General features: G+C 44.9%; 1 protein-coding gene across 1 annotated transcript in view; it reads left to right on the top strand.

The window, feature by feature from the left end:
• Positions 1-4,753: 4,753 nt before the first annotated feature.
• The window catches only part of DIS3L (DIS3 like exosome 3'-5' exoribonuclease), a 24,060-nt gene continuing 9,801 nt past the window's right edge, over positions 4,754-19,012 (top strand). The window contains exons 1-7 of the mRNA XM_055002728.1: positions 4,754-4,925; positions 11,015-11,168; positions 14,480-14,608; positions 14,901-15,036; positions 16,520-16,696; positions 17,474-17,552; positions 18,344-18,523. Of these exons, the coding sequence (XP_054858703.1) occupies positions 4,796-4,925; positions 11,015-11,168; positions 14,480-14,608; positions 14,901-15,036; positions 16,520-16,696; positions 17,474-17,552; positions 18,344-18,523 (985 nt within the window). The 5' untranslated portion in view covers positions 4,754-4,795. The remainder of the gene's footprint in view (positions 4,926-11,014; positions 11,169-14,479; positions 14,609-14,900; positions 15,037-16,519; positions 16,697-17,473; positions 17,553-18,343; positions 18,524-19,012) is intronic.

Here is a 19,012-nt window from a genome sequence, read left to right as displayed (position 1 = left end):
CCTCAGCTGCTGACCATCTTATTGCTAGACAAAAAGCAATCTTCAAGTCTCCCCAGCTTTCCTCCTGGTGGAATTTGTAGCCCTAGCTTCAATTTCCTACATAAATTTTTTTCCCCAGTGAGCTACTGGGAAGGTGACAGTGAGATCTTTGGGGAACGTTTTTCGGTGTGTTCTCCTGTTGCTTTGTGTCTGAATCCCCCTAGCTTTGCCAAAAGCTGCTCCTTGGGGAATTCTTTGTGACCCACCCTGAGTCCTGAACCCTTGCATGGGAGAGGTCATGGTGAGTTTTGAAAAATATCTAATTTATATTTTGAAGAACAAGGGTTTGAGAAAAGTAGTAGGAAAATTGGGGCTTTTGTTTGCATGTGAGCAAGAGAAAGTTCTCACTTGTATTAGAGAAATAGTGACTCCCAGTGACAATAATGGGAATTGCACCCTTAAAATTAATGAGTGGGGGCACACTGTCCAACTAACTTCCTACCTAAAAAAGACCCTTATATTAATGCCACTGGGATTTTGTGGGACCATAATCCTTAAATTCTTGTTTTTTATAAATTGAACAGATGAAACTGTGCAATAAACCAGAGCATTCCCTTTTGCCTTCCCTTGAGTTGACCAGATTCAGTTTAATTTTTGATATGGGAGGAAAGATGTTTGTCTTTCTCGAGCTGCATGGTGGAGGGAAGTGGGGCAGTGAGGCGCATCTGTAATATGTGAAACACATAATTTCAAGTACAAAAGAGTTGCCTGATTAAAATGTCAAAAAATGATATATCGCAGCTGTGTTTATGTGAGAAGTGGCAGTGTGTATTTCTCTAGAAATTTATTTATCTTCTTTATTTAATAATTGATAATAATGACTCTCACATGTCACCAAAAATTGAGATACTAATCCATTCAAAATGACAGTTTTGTTTTTTCCACCCTCTATCTGTTCAGTGCTGTCAATCTTCTGCTTCGGCTTTTCCAGAAATAGCTGAGCAATCCTGTTCTCACATCACACCCGAGGCAAGAGTTGATTGTTCCTGAACCTCTTCATGCCAGTGGAGCTCAGTGCCTCACAGGTGGTGGTGGGGGAAACACACACACATACGCACGTGCACACCCTGGTGTAGTGATATCTTTCACTAAAAAGTGGGGCATCAACATCGTAAGGGCAAAAAATGCCCAGAGTGTGGGTTAATTCTGTGTTTGTTCGAGCTCTCGTTCCCACTCCCAACAATGGTGCAATATCGTACCAGCAAGAGGTGGTCACATTAATACACTCCCAGTAAAGTCAATGGACAATACCACACAGTTCTGCTCTCACCTCTTCCCCTTCTGTCCTCAGAGTCATAAAAGACAACATGGCTGTTGGTAAACCAGGGAAAGGAAGACTCTGCCTCCAATTGGGAGTCCCAAATCCTCCATTCCTCACAGCAAGCATCCTGAAGTGTGGAAATCATTCAGGCACCCACTGCAATATGTGGGAAATAGGCAGAGACTAAACTCGGCCCTAGAACCCTTCCAGTCTGGTTTCCGCCCGGGACATGGGGTCGAGACATTGCTGGTCGCCCTCACAGGTGATCTCCGCAGACATCTGGATCAGGGCGGATCAGCACTGCTGATTTTGCTGGATCTGTCAGCAGCGTTTGATACGGTCGATCATGAGCTTTTGACCCACCGCCTTGCCGATGTGGGGATTCAGGGGACAGCACTGCAGTGGCTGGTCTCCTTTCTCCATGATCGGGGACAGAGGGTGGCGCTTGGGGAGAGGGTGTCATCTCGTAGGCCACTGGTATGTGGTGTGCCACAGGGAGCGATACTCTCTCCATTATTATTTAATATCTATATGTGCCCCCTCGCCCGGCTGGTGCGGAGTTTCAGGCTTGGGTGTCACCAATATGCGGATGACACCCAGCTTTATCTGTTGTTGGACGGGCAGCCTGGATCGGCCCCTAATGCCCTGGAGTGTGCTTTTGAGGCTGTGGCTGGTTGGTTGAGACAAAGTCGGCTGAAATTGAATCCCACGAAGACGGAGGTCCTGTGTGTGGGTCGTGGGGAGATGGCTTTGGGACCCCGGCTTCCTACACTTGATGGGGCAGCACTTACACTGGCCACGAGAGTTAGGAGCCTGGGGGTGATTCTGGATTCCTCCCTGAAGATGGAGGACCAGATCACTGCAGTTGCCAGGTCTTCCTTTTATTATCTTCGGCAGGCCAGGCAGCTTGCCCCTTATTTGTCTCCCCGTGACCTGACTACAGTGGTCCAAGCAATGGTCACCTCTAGGTTGGATTACTGTAACGCGCTCTACGCTGGGCTTCCCATGGGCCTGATCCGGCGGTTACAGTTGGTACAGAATGCAGCAGCGCGGGTCATTGCTGGAGCACCGGTGTGGGAGCATATTACACCGGTGCTATGCCAGCTGCATTGGCTGCCAGTGGAGTACCGAATCAGGTTCAAGGTTTGGGTGTTAACCTACAAAGCCCTACACGGACTGGGACCGACGTATCTGAGGGACCGTCTCTCACCATATGAGCCCCGGAGGACTCTCCGCTCTGGTGGAAAACATCTTTTAAGTGTCCCTGGCCCTAGGGAGGCCCGCCTGGCGTCGACCAGGGCCAGGGCCTTTTCAGTCCTGGCCCCAACCTGGTGGAATGCTCTGTCTTGCGAGACAAGGGCCTGGCAAGATTTGCTTGCATTTGGCCGGGCCTGTAAGACAGAGCTATTACGCCAGGCATATGGCTAACGCCGGGCAGTGCCCGCCCCCCCATGAAGGGGGGGTTAAACCATCGCCCCTATGCAAACACAGAGGCATGTATGAACCACTATGCAGCATGAATTGTAATATTTAATGTTTTTAAATGTTTTTAATCATGTTTGCATTTGTTAACCGCCCTGAGCCTGCGAAAGCGGGGAGGGCGGAATATAAATATAATAACTTAAATTAAACGATACTATCTTCTTCTGGTAGCAGGATCTCTCACATAAGGTATGCAGAATACAGAGGCTCTGTCAGCGGCCACATATACACATATCCAGCCTAGGTAAGCTCCTGTGATGCCCTTGTGAACACAATAGGGAGTACAGTCACCCTTTGTCAGTGAACATCAAGCACTCCACTCCACCTGGGATGGGTGAATATTGTTCAAATGGCCCCATTATACTCCCCAACTGGCGACTCTCCAAACGAGGACCCCATGGGACTTAGTTATTTATTTGTACCTCGCCTTTTTCCCCACTGGGGACCCAAAGCAACTCACATCATTCTTCTCTTCTCCATTTATCTTCACAACCACCCTGTGAGGTTGGTTAGGCTGAGAGGGTGTGGCTGGTTAAAGGTCACCCGGTGAGCTTCCATGGTACAGTGGGATTTGAACCAGGGCCTCTAATCACTATACCACGGTGGCTCTCCAGTGTGAAAGCAAGGAACTGGGTTCCTGGCAGAAAGGAAGAGCTCTCTCTTTCAATTCATGGGGACTTTGAACTAACCACTCTCAAAGTCTTACCTCGCTACCAACAAGCCTGAGACAATTATGTGCCATGCAGATCACCGACAAAACATGCTGCAGCAATTGTACCTCTGTGTGGTTGCCACCTTTGTCCTCCTTAGTTTCCAGTGCCTTTTCAGAATCCTGACAAGAAAGCAACTGCAAATGCAGCAGTACTGAGTATGGGGTGCAGTGAACAAGAAAGTTGCACTTGTTGCCTTGATGATTGTCACAAGCACAGGGGCCCTGTGAGAATATAAAGGTTGGCTTGAAGAACTCACTTCAGCCACAGTCTTGTTCAGAAAACACTACAAGTTTGCCAGTGCTCTTCTTCAATTCATCTAACAGTTTGCAGGTAGAGAAATCTCTACTTCGTGTCTCTGTTTGCTGGGTGATTTGGGGCCAGTCACACACTCTCAGCTTATCCTGCCTCACAGGGTTGTTGTGAGAATGAAACTGAATGATGCTGTAAGATGCGTTCTGGTCTCCGTCAGGGACAAAGGTAAGGTACAAATGAAGTAAATTTTAAAAAAGTCATACACCAGTTTGGCTGCTGCTGCACATTGACTGAGGGTTTATCTACACAGCTAATGTTGGCCCAGTAAATAACCATGACATCGATGGGTAGTGGCAGTCACCAATGGAACTGTGTTGCTACGTGTTGTGTTGCTTTGTCCACAATTGTAATCTAGATGCTTCTGGCTGAGAGTAGGATTGCAATTGCAACTGTGACACCAAAGAATCAGCTCCTGGGTTGGTGACCAATTGCAGAAGCGAGCAGGCATACTGGACTCTTGCTCTTAAGTTTATTGCTGTTATCCACCCCGAGGGTCTTGGGTCGTCAGGTGGCGGCTTTATAAAGAGTTTCTATAGATGAAAGGAACAGGTGGGAGGAGCGGCCTGATCAAGCCCCTGAGAGGGAGCTTTGGGGGAGCTCAAAATCGCCCCCCCGCCCCAATCCTCTCAGGTTTGTGCTATTTTTATCGCGCAGCACTGTAGTTCCCATGAGGCGACGGTATGGGACACAATTTTCGCCAGAGAGGCGGAACAAAAACAAGACTCGAAACGACGCGTCGTAAGAAAGGCTGTCAGGACTCTCCAGCATCGCCCTGACGGGAGGCGAGAGAAACCGCCGCCCTTTTCTCTCCCTCGCAACGACTCTTCCCGCGCAGCCAGCCCCGCCCCTCGCCCCGCCTCCCCCTCGCCTCGCGCTTCTGGTGGCCCCGCCCAGAAAAGCCTCTCGACGCCCCTCCCGCCCGCAAAGGAGGCAACAACAGGCCGCGCCTCGGCGCCTTTCCCGCTCGCCTCCCCCCCCCCTCCCGTCGATGCAGCGGACGGAGAAGGTGCTCCAGCTGCGGGGCCAGCAGGGCCGCTCCGTGCGGGTGGTGCGCGAGCACTACCTGAGGCCGGACGTGCCTTGCGGCAGCGCCCTCTGCCAGGCGGCTTGTCCCCGAGGTGAGCGGGAGCGAGGGGAGGCGCCGGCCTGAGAGGAAAGGGGCGGGGCGTGGGGGGGGCCTGCGCGGGTTTTGGGTGTGACGTCAGCGACGGTGGGCGGCCTGCGGAACGTTGAAGGCGGCGTCGTTGCGGAAGGAACGTGGGAATGGGCGAACCTGCGTGTCAATGCCTTTGATCAGCACTCTCCACAAAACAGCACAGCACATCGGGCAAGCTTTCGAGAATTCTGTATTCTCGAGACCGAGAGTGTGGGCTGGTCTTAGTAAAAAGCATCTCATTGGTTGGGATCAAGATGGGTAGAGCTGTTAGTCTGTCCGTAGCAGTGTAAAAGAGCAAGAGTCCAGTAGCACCTATAATAACATGTTTGGTAGGGTATGAGCTTTTGTGAATTACAGCTAGGGTTGCCAGCCTCCAGGTAGTGGCTGGAGATCTCCCGGAATTACAACTGGTCTCCAGGCCACAAAGATCAGTTCACCTGGAGAAAATGGCTACTTGGGGGGGGGCACTCTATAGAACTATGCCATGCCAAGGTCCTTAATATCCCCATACCCCACTTTCTCCAGGTTTCACCCCCCAAATCTCCAGGAATTTCCCAACTTGGAGCTGGTAACCCTAGTAACATCTCTCTTCTTCAGATACAGATTCTTCAGCTATCTGAAGAAGTGAGCTGTGGCTCATGAAAGCTCATACACTAACAAATTGATTTTGGTTTGGGATTTTGCTGTGAGCCCAACGTGGATACCCAGTTTTATTAAGGCACAGGTACACACACAGAGACAGACATGCCGAGCCCGTCCACCCCCAAGCCTTTCTCATACCCAGGAATGGTTGGATGATATTTCAGCTTATTTAGAAATATTTACATGCCCAGCTGCCCACCTCCCCATGCAGGTAACAATAAAAATCATGAAAATACATTATACAGTTTTTTTAAAACCCACAAGAATAATGGCTGCATTTCATACAACATTGCATTATCAGGCGCAGGGCTTTTTTTCAGGGGGAACGCGGGGGAACGGAGTTCCGGAACCTCTTGAAAATGGTCACATGGCTGGTGGCCCCGCCCCCTGATCTCCAGACAGAGGGGAGTTTAGATTGGCGCGGAGGGCAATCTCAACTCCCCTCTGTCTGGAGATCAGGGGGTGGGGCCACCAGCCATGTGACCATTTTCACTGAGGGCAACCCACTGAGTTCCACCACCTCTTTTCCCAGAAAAAAAGCCCTGATCAGGCGGTACCATAAGCCAGGGATCCCCCCATATGTTGTTAAGCCAGGGAGCACCTTTTGGAATTTGGGGAGAGGGTAGCATGCTCCACCACATAGTGGTTGCCATGGGGAGCAGAATTAATCGCAGAATGTCTGCCGCAGAGGATCAGCTCTTTGCTTCCAGTTTCCAAAGAAAAGGAAGGGTTTGCTCCAGCAAAGCCAGTGAAATTTGCCAGCAGTGAATTTAAGCAAAATGAAAGATTACCAAGCCCAGCAACACAAGAATGCCATGTTTATATGACCATGTCAAGGATGCTCAACTGAGATGCGTTTTGCTAATTAATCAGCTGGTATGGTGTCACCTGTAGCTGCCAGGTTTTTCCCGCTGCAAGCCAGACCATTTGGATTTTAACCCCAAAACTCAAGAAGCAAGCAGGCACCAGGAAACAGATCATTGGCCATTATGTTGGGGGATTGGCCATAAGCTCTCTTTAAGAGCTCAGCTTTGCAACTCTTTCTAAATGTGAAGGGTCAAAATGGGCTTCCTTAAATTTTTATTCCTCAGAATGGGGGCTGCCAACAAAAAGGGAAGAGCCACAGCTGTCCATACTTGTTTGCATGAAAGGAAGCGGAGTAGGGAGAATGGATCAGGACTCACATCATCTCCAATGCAATGTCACCAGCGATGGCAGCGAGGCCCTCCAAAACCCAGGGAGTTAACACAAAACAAAAGCTGCTCTCCAAGGAAGTATTTGTGTGAATAGTCGCTCAGATAGGTTATGTAACAATCCATTTAGCCAGCTGGGAAATGGGATAAATTGGGAATGTGAGGGAATGACTTTTTATTTGCCAAAAATTTAGAGTTTGAGAAGATTTTTTTTTGAAGATGAAGATCTGAGGTAGAAAACTAAAAGAAAGGAGAGTGTAAGGAATGAGAATGAGCCATCCCATGGGGCTGTAAGGAAGAAGCAGGAGAGAAAGCTCACTGACTTGCATGGGTCCAGCAGCTAGCCAGCAAGGGACTACCAAACTACCTAGAGGCCTATAGATGCCCCTAGCCATTACTCAGAATTTGGAGAGCCATGCTACATCTGCTGTACTCTTCTTTTCCATAGAAGTCCAAAACAGCTGGCAGTGCAATCCTTAGCAAAGTTACACCCTTCTAACTTCACTGAAGTCAATGGGCGTAGAAGGATATAACTCCGTTTAGATTGTGTTGATAATTACCTAAAAAAATAGATGATCTGATTGAAATTAGGCTGGTCTGGGAAAACCCACTGGCTTTCTAACGACAGTCTTTAGATGTGGTCTTACTATTGGCTTTGGAACGTATCAGCCAAGATGGGATCAATTTAAGTAGCAAAGCCAGTGAGCTACTTAAGTGAGAGGATAATAGCCATTCTCTGTATCTTATTGTGAAGATACTTGGGTCATTAAACAGGACTATCCAGGCATCCACTACAAAATTAATACATCTTACGGTAGTAATAGGACCGATACTTAAAATAATCAGAGAGAGATCCAGGGAAAATATATTGATGAAGCAAATAACTACAGTCCGGAAATGATTAATGATGGCTGTTACACCAAATGTTTTGTTGAAGAAGATAAAAACTGCTTGTTGGGACCCCACTTGTTAGTTCCCAAACTTTTAAAAAAACTTGTTATTTTGCCTTTTTCTAGGGTCTTGCCTAATTTTCACCGCTAGTATTTCCAAAGCAATAATAAACAATAATGGAGATATTGGACATCCCTGTTAAGCTGCAATTTCTATTTTCTCTGTTAGGAAACCGTTTACTACAATTTTAGCTTGCTGATCAATATAGTTGCTTTGCATCCAATTTAAGAATTCAATTCCACAGTTCATATTTTGTAATACTTTTGTAAAAAATTTCCAAGACACATTATCAAAAGCTTTCTCTATATGGAAAAACATAAATGCTGTTTTTTTCTCCTTTTTTCCTTGAATATTGAATTGCATCAAGTAGATAACTGATTAGTGACCAGATTTGACTCTTATATACTGTATGTAAAACAATTTCTGGACTTTGTTCAGCCTCTTGGCTGCTTATACAGATGCCTGTCAAATTAACAGCAGGACTTGATTCCAGTGGCACCGTAGAAAGCAACATGTTTTTCAGAGCGTAAGCTTTTGAGAATTAGAGCTCCCTTCTTCAGACACGAGTAGGAATGGAGATTCCCCTCCAGTCCTACTCATGTCTGAAGAAGGGAGCTCTTGACTCTCAAAAGCTTACACCCTGATAATCTTTTTGGTCTCTAAGGTGCCACTGGACTCAAACACTGCTGTTCTACTGCAAACCAACAAGACTACCCATCTAAAACTGTCAAATTAAAACATCATTGCTGGAGTGGAGTGAGCTACTACTAACAGAAGCAGTGAATCCAAATGCAGAGGGGAGTTATGATAGAGGGTTATAAAATTATGCAATGGGTGGAGAAAGTGGATAGAGGGAGATTTTTCCTCCCTCTGCCGTAATACTAGAACTTAGGGGCACTCAATGAAGTGAGTGGGAAATGAGTTCAGGACCGAAAAAAGGAAATACTTCTTTACTCTGTGGGTAATTAAATTGTGGGACTCACTGCCAATGGGTGTAGTGATGGGTGTGAGCAGAGATTGCTTTAAAAAGAGGGTGAGACAGATTCATGGAAAAGAGGTCCATCAATGGCTACTAGACGTGGTGACTGAAGGGAACCTCCATATACAGAGGCAGCAAACCTCTGACTAGCACTGCCGGGTGGCAGCAGCAGGGGAGAGCCTCAGCCCCTCTGCCCTCTTTGTTTGGTTCTTCAGGGCAACTGATTAGTCACTGGCTGATACCGCACACATTGGATAATGCACTTCCAATCCTCTTTATAGATCATTTGGAATGGATTTTTTCATGTGCGGAACAAAAAATCCACCTCAAACGATTGATAAAGTGCATTGAAAGTGCATTATCCAACGTGTGCGGAATCAGCCACTGTGTGAAACAGTATACTAGACTAGAGGGACCACTGGTCTAATTCAGTAGGTTCTCCGCATGTTCAGAGTGGAATTCTATTTACCAAATCAGTTGTCAGCTTTTTTCTAATATCAGCAGTGGCTCAGCCTGATCTTGGTATTTTGTTTGCTGGGATGATAGAAGCAGGTTGCTCACTTCCAGTCACAACTGCTACAGCTGAGCGTTCTTCATCCCAGAATAAAATTCTGTTAGGAAAGAGATCACCTTCTGCCTTACCACGCGAATTAACAAATGAATGTGTCAATTAATGAACCAGGAACACCAGTTGCAAGAAATGTGACTGATGACAATGTTCATTAACAGAGAGTTGTGCAAAATTACAACAAAAGTCCAGAAGGATTTCGATACGGTGCTTTGTAGAAGGGTTTAGTCGACTTCCTTTATACGATGAGGCAAAGATGATTGAAACATGTTAAATCTAATAAAGCGGTCTTGAAATGCTTTTAGCTGACATTGAATCTTTTATTAAAGAAGGCAAGAAGTATTTGTTAAAGCTGCTGAAGAAACACACGAACTTGATGCTTATACACTCAAATCAACAACTTCTGGAAAGGTGCCATATAACACTGGCTTGTCTTCATCTTCAAGGACTCACCCTGCTGAAAACGTGAAACTTCCTCCTAATTGCAAAACAGGGAGGGTGTTGCTGAGCCAGTGCAAACTGCCTTTTCCCACAGACTTGGGGAAAGAAGCAGAGTTTCCAAGGGCAGGAGGACCAAAAAGGCATCATGTGGTGCTTTAAATGCAAGGAGATGGTGTGGCTCCCCCTTAAGAGATTCTGCCATTTCTTCCTGTAGGAATTAAGGAGCAGGTGCCAGGGAATGTGGGAGGTACAAGGTGCGTGAGAAAGACAGACAGTCTCCTGCCACAACAGTTGTGTGTTTCAGGTCAAGTGACGTGGCTCTATTGTTCTGCAATGTTCTCGGACTGCATGAAGAGGGAGTGACAGCAGTGTCTTATTTTACATCTTGGTGACATTTGTGGGGTAGAAATTCTTGACTGTGTGTACAAAAGTAGGCAGTGGCAATTATCCTGAGTTAATATACCAAACGGATAAGAATGTGACTGACTCGTGGCACCGGATGCAGGATTTATCTGAATTTCGCTCAGTCGAGCAATGGAAAGAATTCTGCCCGTCTACATATTTATCTACTTAATCATTTATACCCTGCCTTGCTCCCTAAAGGGGGCTCAGAATGGTGTACAACGTTGTCATCTCCTCCATTTTATCATCACAACAACCCTATGAGGTAGGTTAGGCTGAGAGTGTATGACTGACCCAGGGTCACCCATCTAGCTTCCATGACAGAACAGAGCCTAGTCTGACACTCTAACCACCATAATCATGGTGCTTTTCATCACAGGACTCGTTGACAGCGTATTGTTCCTCTTAACCTCCCAAGGGGCTCCTGCTACCTTTGTGGTGGCAAAGAAAATCAGGAACGCTGTGTAGTGATGGGTAGAAAACCCAGCGTCATCAGATTTTAATGTCATATGCTCTATAACAAGTAGAATAAACCACTGCCCTTTCCCCCAAAAGTAAATTGATTGGGACTCTGCCCTTTGAAGCAGCGTATGTATTTACTAATAAGTTCTTTTGTTGTTGTTATTGTGCTGTTGGATATGTTTGTTGCCAGATTTGTTACCGCAATGCGCCACCCTTCTTTCTTCCCTCACTGGCCACGAAATAAGAAAAGCTTGTGTCAGGCAAGCACATGTTGCCTCTTCCCTGGTCCCCTAGAAAATACCTTCGAATAGATTTGCAGCTCTTCAAGAAGGCAGATTTTCAGCAAATCCAGAGTAAGAGCAAATGCCAGCTTTTCATGGTTTCGTTTTAATAAACTTTGAATTCTGTTTCAGATGGGAAACTGTTGTCTGACGATGTGACTCATTACATTGTACCAGACTGGAAGGTGGTTCAAGATTACCTGGAAATACTAGAATTTCCTGAGCTGAAGGGTATTGTTTTCATGCAAACAGCGTGTCAAGCTATGCAGCATCAAAGAGGCCGCAGGTATCTTGCATATCTCAAAGACTGAAAAGCATGTCTCCTTTGGATCTTCTCCCATGTTTTCCCATTGCTTTTAATACTTCCAAAATTCCATCTGGAATCAGCAGATGCATTCAAATTGAGATACTAGAACTGGGCAAAACCATTAAGTAATTACTTACACTTTTGCTTCGCTTTGGTTCCTATTCGCTGTTCTTTCACAGAGCTGGTTTACACATGAATGTACATCACTTGATCTCATGCTTGATGCTCAGTACTTATGGTAGCTTGTGTGAGCCAACTTCAATCTGTTGAATCTGCAGTCATATGAACATGTGAATCAGACCATAGGATAGTATTTTTAAGGTGAAGTAGAGGTTGAAATTTTCACACATGCTCACAATATAAAGATAATTCATTCTTTGAGTTAATAAATATGGTTCAAGTTACTTGGCTTTTTAGGACAGTATATTTTTAGTAGATTTATTTCTGCTCTACAGTGACGTTGTAAAGGCCGAGAAATATATAGAAGCAAACTGTAAAATGTATTGCTATCTGGTTCTTTTTTTAGATTTCCAAAGGTTAATAGCATGCTGCAGTAACTCTGCAACAACATTGGTATTGCAAATGCCCCTGGGACTCCAGAGGTTAATCAGGGATTTCTGTAGCTGACATTAATTATAGCATTATTATCTATGAATATATTTCAGAGGTAATGAAAGTATTCTAATCCTTTGCTTTAACAAGCCAAGATAATAAGAATGCTTAACGCTGTCTTGCTAGATGCATTTTTTTTAACCGTAGGCCTCTTACATAAATGGGATGAAATGTTCCTGTGATTGCTTGTGCACCTTGCTTAGAACAGTCTGGATTAGGAACATTTTAATCTTGTTGCACGGAAGGTACACAATCTAGCCTCTGTTTTTCTATATATTTTGTGTAGTTCGAAACAAGTTGGAGCCTGTAAAATCATAGAATCATAGAGTTGGAAGGGGCCATACAGACCATCTAGTCCAACCCCCTGCCCAGTGCAGGATCAGCCTAAAGCATCTCTGACAAGTATCCATCCAGCCTCTTCTTGAAAACTGCCAGTGAGGGGGAGCTCACCACCTCCCTAGGCAGCTGATTCCACTTTTGAACTACTCTGACCATGAAAAAGTTTTTCCTAATATCCAGCCAGTACCTTTCTGCATGTAATTTAAGCCCATTGTTTTGGGTCCTACCCTCTGCTGCCAACTGGAACAGCTCCCTGCCCTCCTCCAAATGACAGCCTTTCAAATACTTAAAGAGAGCAATCATGTCCCCCCTCAACCTCCTCCAAACTAAACATTCCCAAGACCCTTAGCCTTTCCTTGTAAGGCTCAATCTCCAGACCCCTGATCATCCTCATCGCTCTCCTCTGTACCTTCTCGATTTTGTCCACATCCTTTTTGAAGTGAGGCCTCCAGAACTGCACACAATACTCCAGGTGCGGCCTGACCAAGGCAGTATAGAGAGGGGTTATGACCTCCTGCGATTTCGACGCTATGGCCCCTTTGATACAACCCAGGATTGAATTGGCCTTTTTTGCCACCGCATCACACTGACTGCTCATATTTAGTTTACAGTCCACTCTTACCTTGGGGTAAGAGCTGCAATTGGCAAAAAGCTGCAGTTGGCAAACATTCTACATCAGCCACTCTGTTTGATAGGATTCGACTGATGTTTATTTTTTAAAAATTCTATCCTGATCTACAATCTGAAGGTTCTTGATGTGGCTTACAACAGATCAATACTGTGTCCAAAAACCCAATGAAACCATAACATCACAGCAAAAACAATCTTAAAGCAGTATTTTTTTTTTTAAAAAGCAAACAAAAGGGCAATTAAGGCCAGATTTAAAGCAGATCCATCAAACTACGTAAAACAACAGAACAATGCAAAATAAAGTGCATGGAGCAGCACAGCAGACTTAAACTATTACAATGCAAACATAAACAGGTCAACAAAATAAGACAAAACAATAAATAAACAGAGGAAACAACACAAGCCCAGGTAAACATGTCTTCACCTGGTGCTGGAAACTCATTAGATCTAGGGTTAGGAAAATAGCTGAGAGCAGGGATTCCAGAACTGGAGTGTCACAACAGAGAAGACCCTGCTTCTTGTGACGGCCTTTGCCAATGTTAAGTCAGGGAGAAGACGATGCAGTGCCCGTGATAAGAGACATCCGGTGGGCAGGAATGTGCAGAAGTAGGAAGTCCATCAGTATTCAGGTTCCAAGCAGGAGTTAATGACTTGTAGCCTACATACCTGCAACGTGCCTGGAAGTTTTTGCAATTTTATCTCTGCTTTTTTTTTTTTACTGTTCCTTGGCTGATTATTAAAACCATTGTTATGCATATTTTAAATATTTAGTGCTTCAAAGAATCTTAAAGGTTTAAAGAGTTAATTTTCAACTTTGTAGCTTCCTTAGGTATCAGAAAAGCAAATTTTCAATACAGATGTACAGGTAGAATCTGTTATACATAACATTTCCCCCTTACTCTTTAGCCTGCCCAGGCTGTGAAGTCACAACATTTTATATTCTGAAAAGATTTATAGCTACATTTGGATGTCAGAGAGAACAAACAGCCGGGTGGGTGATGTCCTTCTTCAAATGATTCATGAAAGTAGGAGGGTTTTATTTTTTAATTTTTTAAAATTTTATTTCATTTATATGCCACCTTTCTCCCCAATGGGGACTGAAAGCATCTTGCATCATTATCCTTTCCTGCATTTTTGCCTCACAACAACCCTGTGAGGTAGGCTAGGCTGAGAGTACATGACCAGCCCAAGTTCACCAGCAAGCTTCCATGGCTGAACAAAAACATCCAGTTCCTAGTCCATCACTCTAGCAACTACACCACACTGTATTTAAGTCCTTTAAAAAGGCATTGAGGAGTTTCACAAGCATATCTTACTGCTGTACTCAGAGATACCTGGATTAATGCCAGACTCCTCATCCAAGCAGAAACTTCTTACATACACAATTCTGAGCATGAAAACTTCAGGCTGTGATGTATTGGCTCTGTTCTGTATGATACACAGAATAGACATTGTTCTAATACTAAGTACAGATTTTTTTAAAAATCCTTTAATTTCATGTATTTGGAGAAATATATGAAAAATTAGAGAGTCTTGGGACACCTTAAAGACTGACAAACTTATTGCGGAATAAGCTTTTATGAACCAGTGACCACTTTATCTGGTGTGCTGGTTTTACCACCATAAGTTTGTTAGTCTTTAAAGCGTCAGAAGGTTCTTCAGCTGTCTTGTGTTGTCACAGCGCTCTATTCGTTCTGTTTCTTTCCCAGGCAGTATAACAAGCTGCGAAATCTACTGAGGGATGCCCGTCATGACTGCATTATGTTTTTCAACGAATTCCAAATGCTTTCTTATTTGCCGAGAGAAAGAGGAGAGTCTCTGGAGAAGTGGCAGACAAGGTATATGTTCGAGATGTTACGTCGATGCTTGAAAATTCTGATGACATTGAGTGATAGAAATCTGTTGTTAGTGACCACCAGCTCACGGAACAGACTTGGTTTGTGGACAGTTGACTCGGAAGGAGCTGACCTCTTGTGAATTGCACAAGAACAGTGGCCTTTATAGCCGCTTAAGTTCACATGTTTGTTATATGCTGTTAGGAGTACAGAAATTGCTGCTAAGAAAAACCAAAATGAAAGTGAAGACGTGACATGGCGTCAGTCAGTACCTGTTGAATGCTTGCTCTCATAGGAGTATCTACAATGCTTCGGTGTGGTATTACAATCACTTCTTGGGTCGGATGCCTATTGTGATGGTGACGGACGATGAAGAATCTGTCCAACAACTGGGAAGTGAAACAGAAGGCGTCTTTGTAATTTCATTCAAGGTAACATTTCCATGCCACGTTTTAATCTTAAGAACAAAGCCAGCAGTTCAGGGTTCTGCTGTTCTTCAAGATTGCCTACTGCAATGTCTTTCTTCTGTTCTTTGGCAAAGGCATGAATTAAAGCAACATAAACAAAATGGGGCAATAGACCATCAGAATTGGTCAGTTAAATGGGGAATGGAAGAGAAAATTGTATTCCTGCTACCATCTCAGAAAAAGGGTCTTCCGATACATAACTTGGTACTTGTGGTGTTTTCCTGATGCCTCAGCCATAGCAACCCTCCCTCCTTGACCTAATAACGTTATAATAACATTTGATTTATATACTGCCCTTCAGGATAACTTAATGCCCACTCAGAGCAGTTTACAAAGTATATTATTATTATCCCCACAACAACAAACACCCTGTGAGGTGGGCGGGGCTGAGCGAGCTCCAGAAAGTTGTGACTGACCCAGGGTCACCCAGGTGGCTTCAAGCGGAGGAGTGGGGAGTCAGACCCGGCTCTCCCGATTAGAGTCCCGCACTCTTAACCACTACACCAAACTGGCTCTCAACACCAAACACCAAACCAGTGCAGATTAGTAGGAAGATTAGTCCTGTGGGTCAACATCTTTGCCCATCAGCTAGCCACTAACTCCTATTGCAGTTCCTTCTGCCCCCTTGCCCTTGAAAGAACCTGGACCAGGCCATCAACTGCCAAGGACAGATGCACACATCCATATATCCCTAATATCTTAAATTTGCATTTTGATGATGGATGCAATTTGTTGCAAGTTCTTTCAAGAGCCAGCAGTGGCTGAAAATAGGGTGTGCGTCTCTATAATTCATTTAGATATTTATGCCCCGCTTCCCAGCGGGGACCAACATCGTTCTCCTTCCCTGTTATCCTCACAACAGCCCTGTGAGTTGAGGCTGAGAGAGAGAGCGCCTGGCCCAAGATTAACCAGTGAGTTTTCACAGCAGAGTGAAATTCCAACCTGGGTCTCCAAGATCCTAATCCAGCACTCTTAAGCACTATGCTGGATCCTAATCCAGCACTCTTAAGCACTATGCCAGCACTCTTAAGCACTAGGCTCTATTATACGTACCACCAGAGCTTTTTTTTCTGGGAAAAGAGGTGGTGGAACTCAGTGGGTTGCCCTCGGAGAAAATGGTCACATGGCCAGTGGCCCCGCCCCCTGATCTCCAGACAGAGGGGAGTTTGGATTGCCCTCCCGCAGAGGGCAATCTAAACTCCTCTCTGTCTGGAGATCAGGGGGCGGGGCCACTGGCCATGTGACCATTTTCAAGTGGTTCCGGAACTCCGTTCCCCTGCGTTCCAGCTGAAAAAAAGCCCTGCATACCACACTGTGCATGTAATATATGGTCACAGACCTTGAAACAAATGGAATAATTTAATCTCTCTAAATTTCTTGTAGTTGGCGGAGGTTACATGTATTGACAAAACCTCTGTCCGGCAATCTTCTTTATTTATCTACGCAGAATTATTTGGACAACTTTTGGCCTGATTTAAAAGCTGCTCATGAGCTCTTTGATTCCATACTTCAGTCTCGGCATGAACGGGAGAGTGAAAGCCAAGAGCACAGTGGGAAAGAGTATCCTGAACACGTCCCCACGGAGTCACTGGAAGCTGGGATCAAATCGGGAAGATACATACAGGTTGCATATAATAGTTTGTGCATAGAAAGATCAAAGTTTGTGACGGGGGATGTTTCCACTAGAGATGAAACTTTTCCCAGAATACCCTGACAGAGTATTGGCTTCCTAGTAAGCAATGACTGCAGAAAAAGAAATCTGGTGTAAACATTACTGTAAGATCAACACATCTTTTTGAACTGCTCAATGAAACCTTATCAGGGTAAAAGTACTTATGATGCCAGAGAAAGCTACTTCAGAGCCAGAAAAAAATGTCCAGATGGCTTTGATAATACATACAGTATTGCCGGGGTTAAATGTTGCACTTGAATGTTTGCAGAAACAGAAGGGAGTGGGCTGTTTCTGAGGCAGCTGAAAACAGAAGCTCCACGGCCACAAAGGGTGTCAGATGTGCAAAGAATGACTGACACAGAAGGGTGTAGTTAGCTAGGACCTTCCTCTACCTCCATTCTGTAAAATTCTTAAAGCAATAATGATCAGAGGGGAAAATATAATGATGGGGGATGGCGCCTCTGTTCCTACTGATAAGATCATTGCTCTCAATATTGTGCTGCTTTCTGGCCTTGATACCATAAAATGGATATTATGTCTGTGGGAAAAGATAAAATGTGGAGCCTTTTGCTGAAATGTCCCCAATGGCCTTTGGAGGTAATTACGGGATAGATGGAAAATGAAGCCTTCAGGTTGGAGGTCTGACACTACCTTGTTCTAGCACAGCAGTAAACAGAGGCTAGTCTGTGTGCATTGAGGTTACATCATTCGAATGTTAATCTGTTGCAGGGAGTCCTGAATGTCAACAAGCATCGAGCACAAGTGGAAGCTTTTGTGAGACTTCAAGGAGCCAGCCACAAAGAGAAAGGTGAGAACAGATCCCATTAAATTTAGTTCCTCGGTTCAAGGACTTTGTCCTCCGGGTGACTTTGGATAGTGAACCTGGCTTGAGTTTCATGAAAATTTCTGCTGCAAAAATGCATTAACCTTGAAGAATTCAGAAGGCAGTTTGTTATTTTGGCAGTGGCATATTAACGTGGCTACCCCCTTTGGCTTTCCTGGGCTATCTTTTGTGTATGAACTTAGGTAATTAGAGGGACTGGCCATGTGGATTGGGAGCCTTGTAAGAATGTTAGAAGAGCCCTGGTGGATGTGACCAGTGGTCCACCTAGTCTAGTATCCTGTTTCCAGCAGTGGCAAACCAGATACCTTGGAAGATCAACAAACAGGGCACTGCAGCTTTCACTTGATACTGACACCCAGCTCTGGTATTCAGAGGTTTACTGTCTCTAAATATTGAAGTTCCCTGGTGCATTTCCCTCCACCCCAGACTCCAATCTCACTTCTGCCCACAGCATTCCTTTTTTGTGAAAAACCAGCACAAGAGGAGCCAGACTTGGAAATTATTACCAGGGGAAGTAAATTGGAGTTAGCCCCCAGCCTTAGTACTGCTAAACCACTCTGCACTGCCAAACAGGCAGTGCAATACATCCACAGCTGTTTTTAGTACTATATTGTTGTTTGCTGATTTTATATTTTATGCTGCCGATTTTATCATTGGTTATTTTATACGTTGTGATCCACTCTGAGCCCGCTTGCAGGGAGAGTGGCACGTAACTTTAATGAAATAAAATAAATAATTCTTTCTTTGGGACCCAGATCTAAGAACCGATGTCCTGGTTTATGGCACCAAAGCTCGGAACAGGGCGATCCATGGCGATGTAGTGGCGGTAGAATTGCTGCCTCAGAGTGAATGGAAGGGACGGACATCTGCCCTCTGTGAGAACGAAAGTGAAGAAAAGGCCTCGGGAGAGGTTTACAGTGAGCTTATGCCTACAGGTAAGGGGACAGGGTACCATGGCAGAGGACCTGCTGGGCATGCCAGAGGTCTCAGGTCCAATCCCTGGGATCTCCAGCTAAAAGGATGTAATATTAGGTGATGTGAAAGAGCTCCATCTGACATTCTGGAGAGATGCTGCCAGTCAGAGGAGAAAACAAGATTAAATATGATAGACCAAGGGCCTGAATCAGCAGAAGGCAGCTTTATACATATGTATGCATAGAATTACAAATAAGTTCTTACAGAGGATTAACTGCTGCCTTTCTCGTATATGACCACCCACAGTTTCATCTTTGCTGTCAAATGTTGGCATCGTGTGTACTGATCTGGTACTGTGCTAGATCTGTCTGCCTAGATCAGTCTGTTTAGTACATTTTTATTCCACCCTTCTGCTGAGATGCTGATGGTTATGAATTCCTTGTGAGGGTGATGGGCTGACGTGAATGGTAAATAGTCATCCTATTATAAGCAGAGTAAGGATTGCGTCA

This window comes from Eublepharis macularius, chromosome 18 (assembly GCF_028583425.1).
Source record: "Eublepharis macularius isolate TG4126 chromosome 18, MPM_Emac_v1.0, whole genome shotgun sequence".
In the NCBI taxonomy this organism is placed as follows: Eukaryota; Metazoa; Chordata; class Lepidosauria; order Squamata; family Eublepharidae; genus Eublepharis; species Eublepharis macularius.
This window is presented reverse-complemented; position numbering and strand designations above follow the sequence as displayed.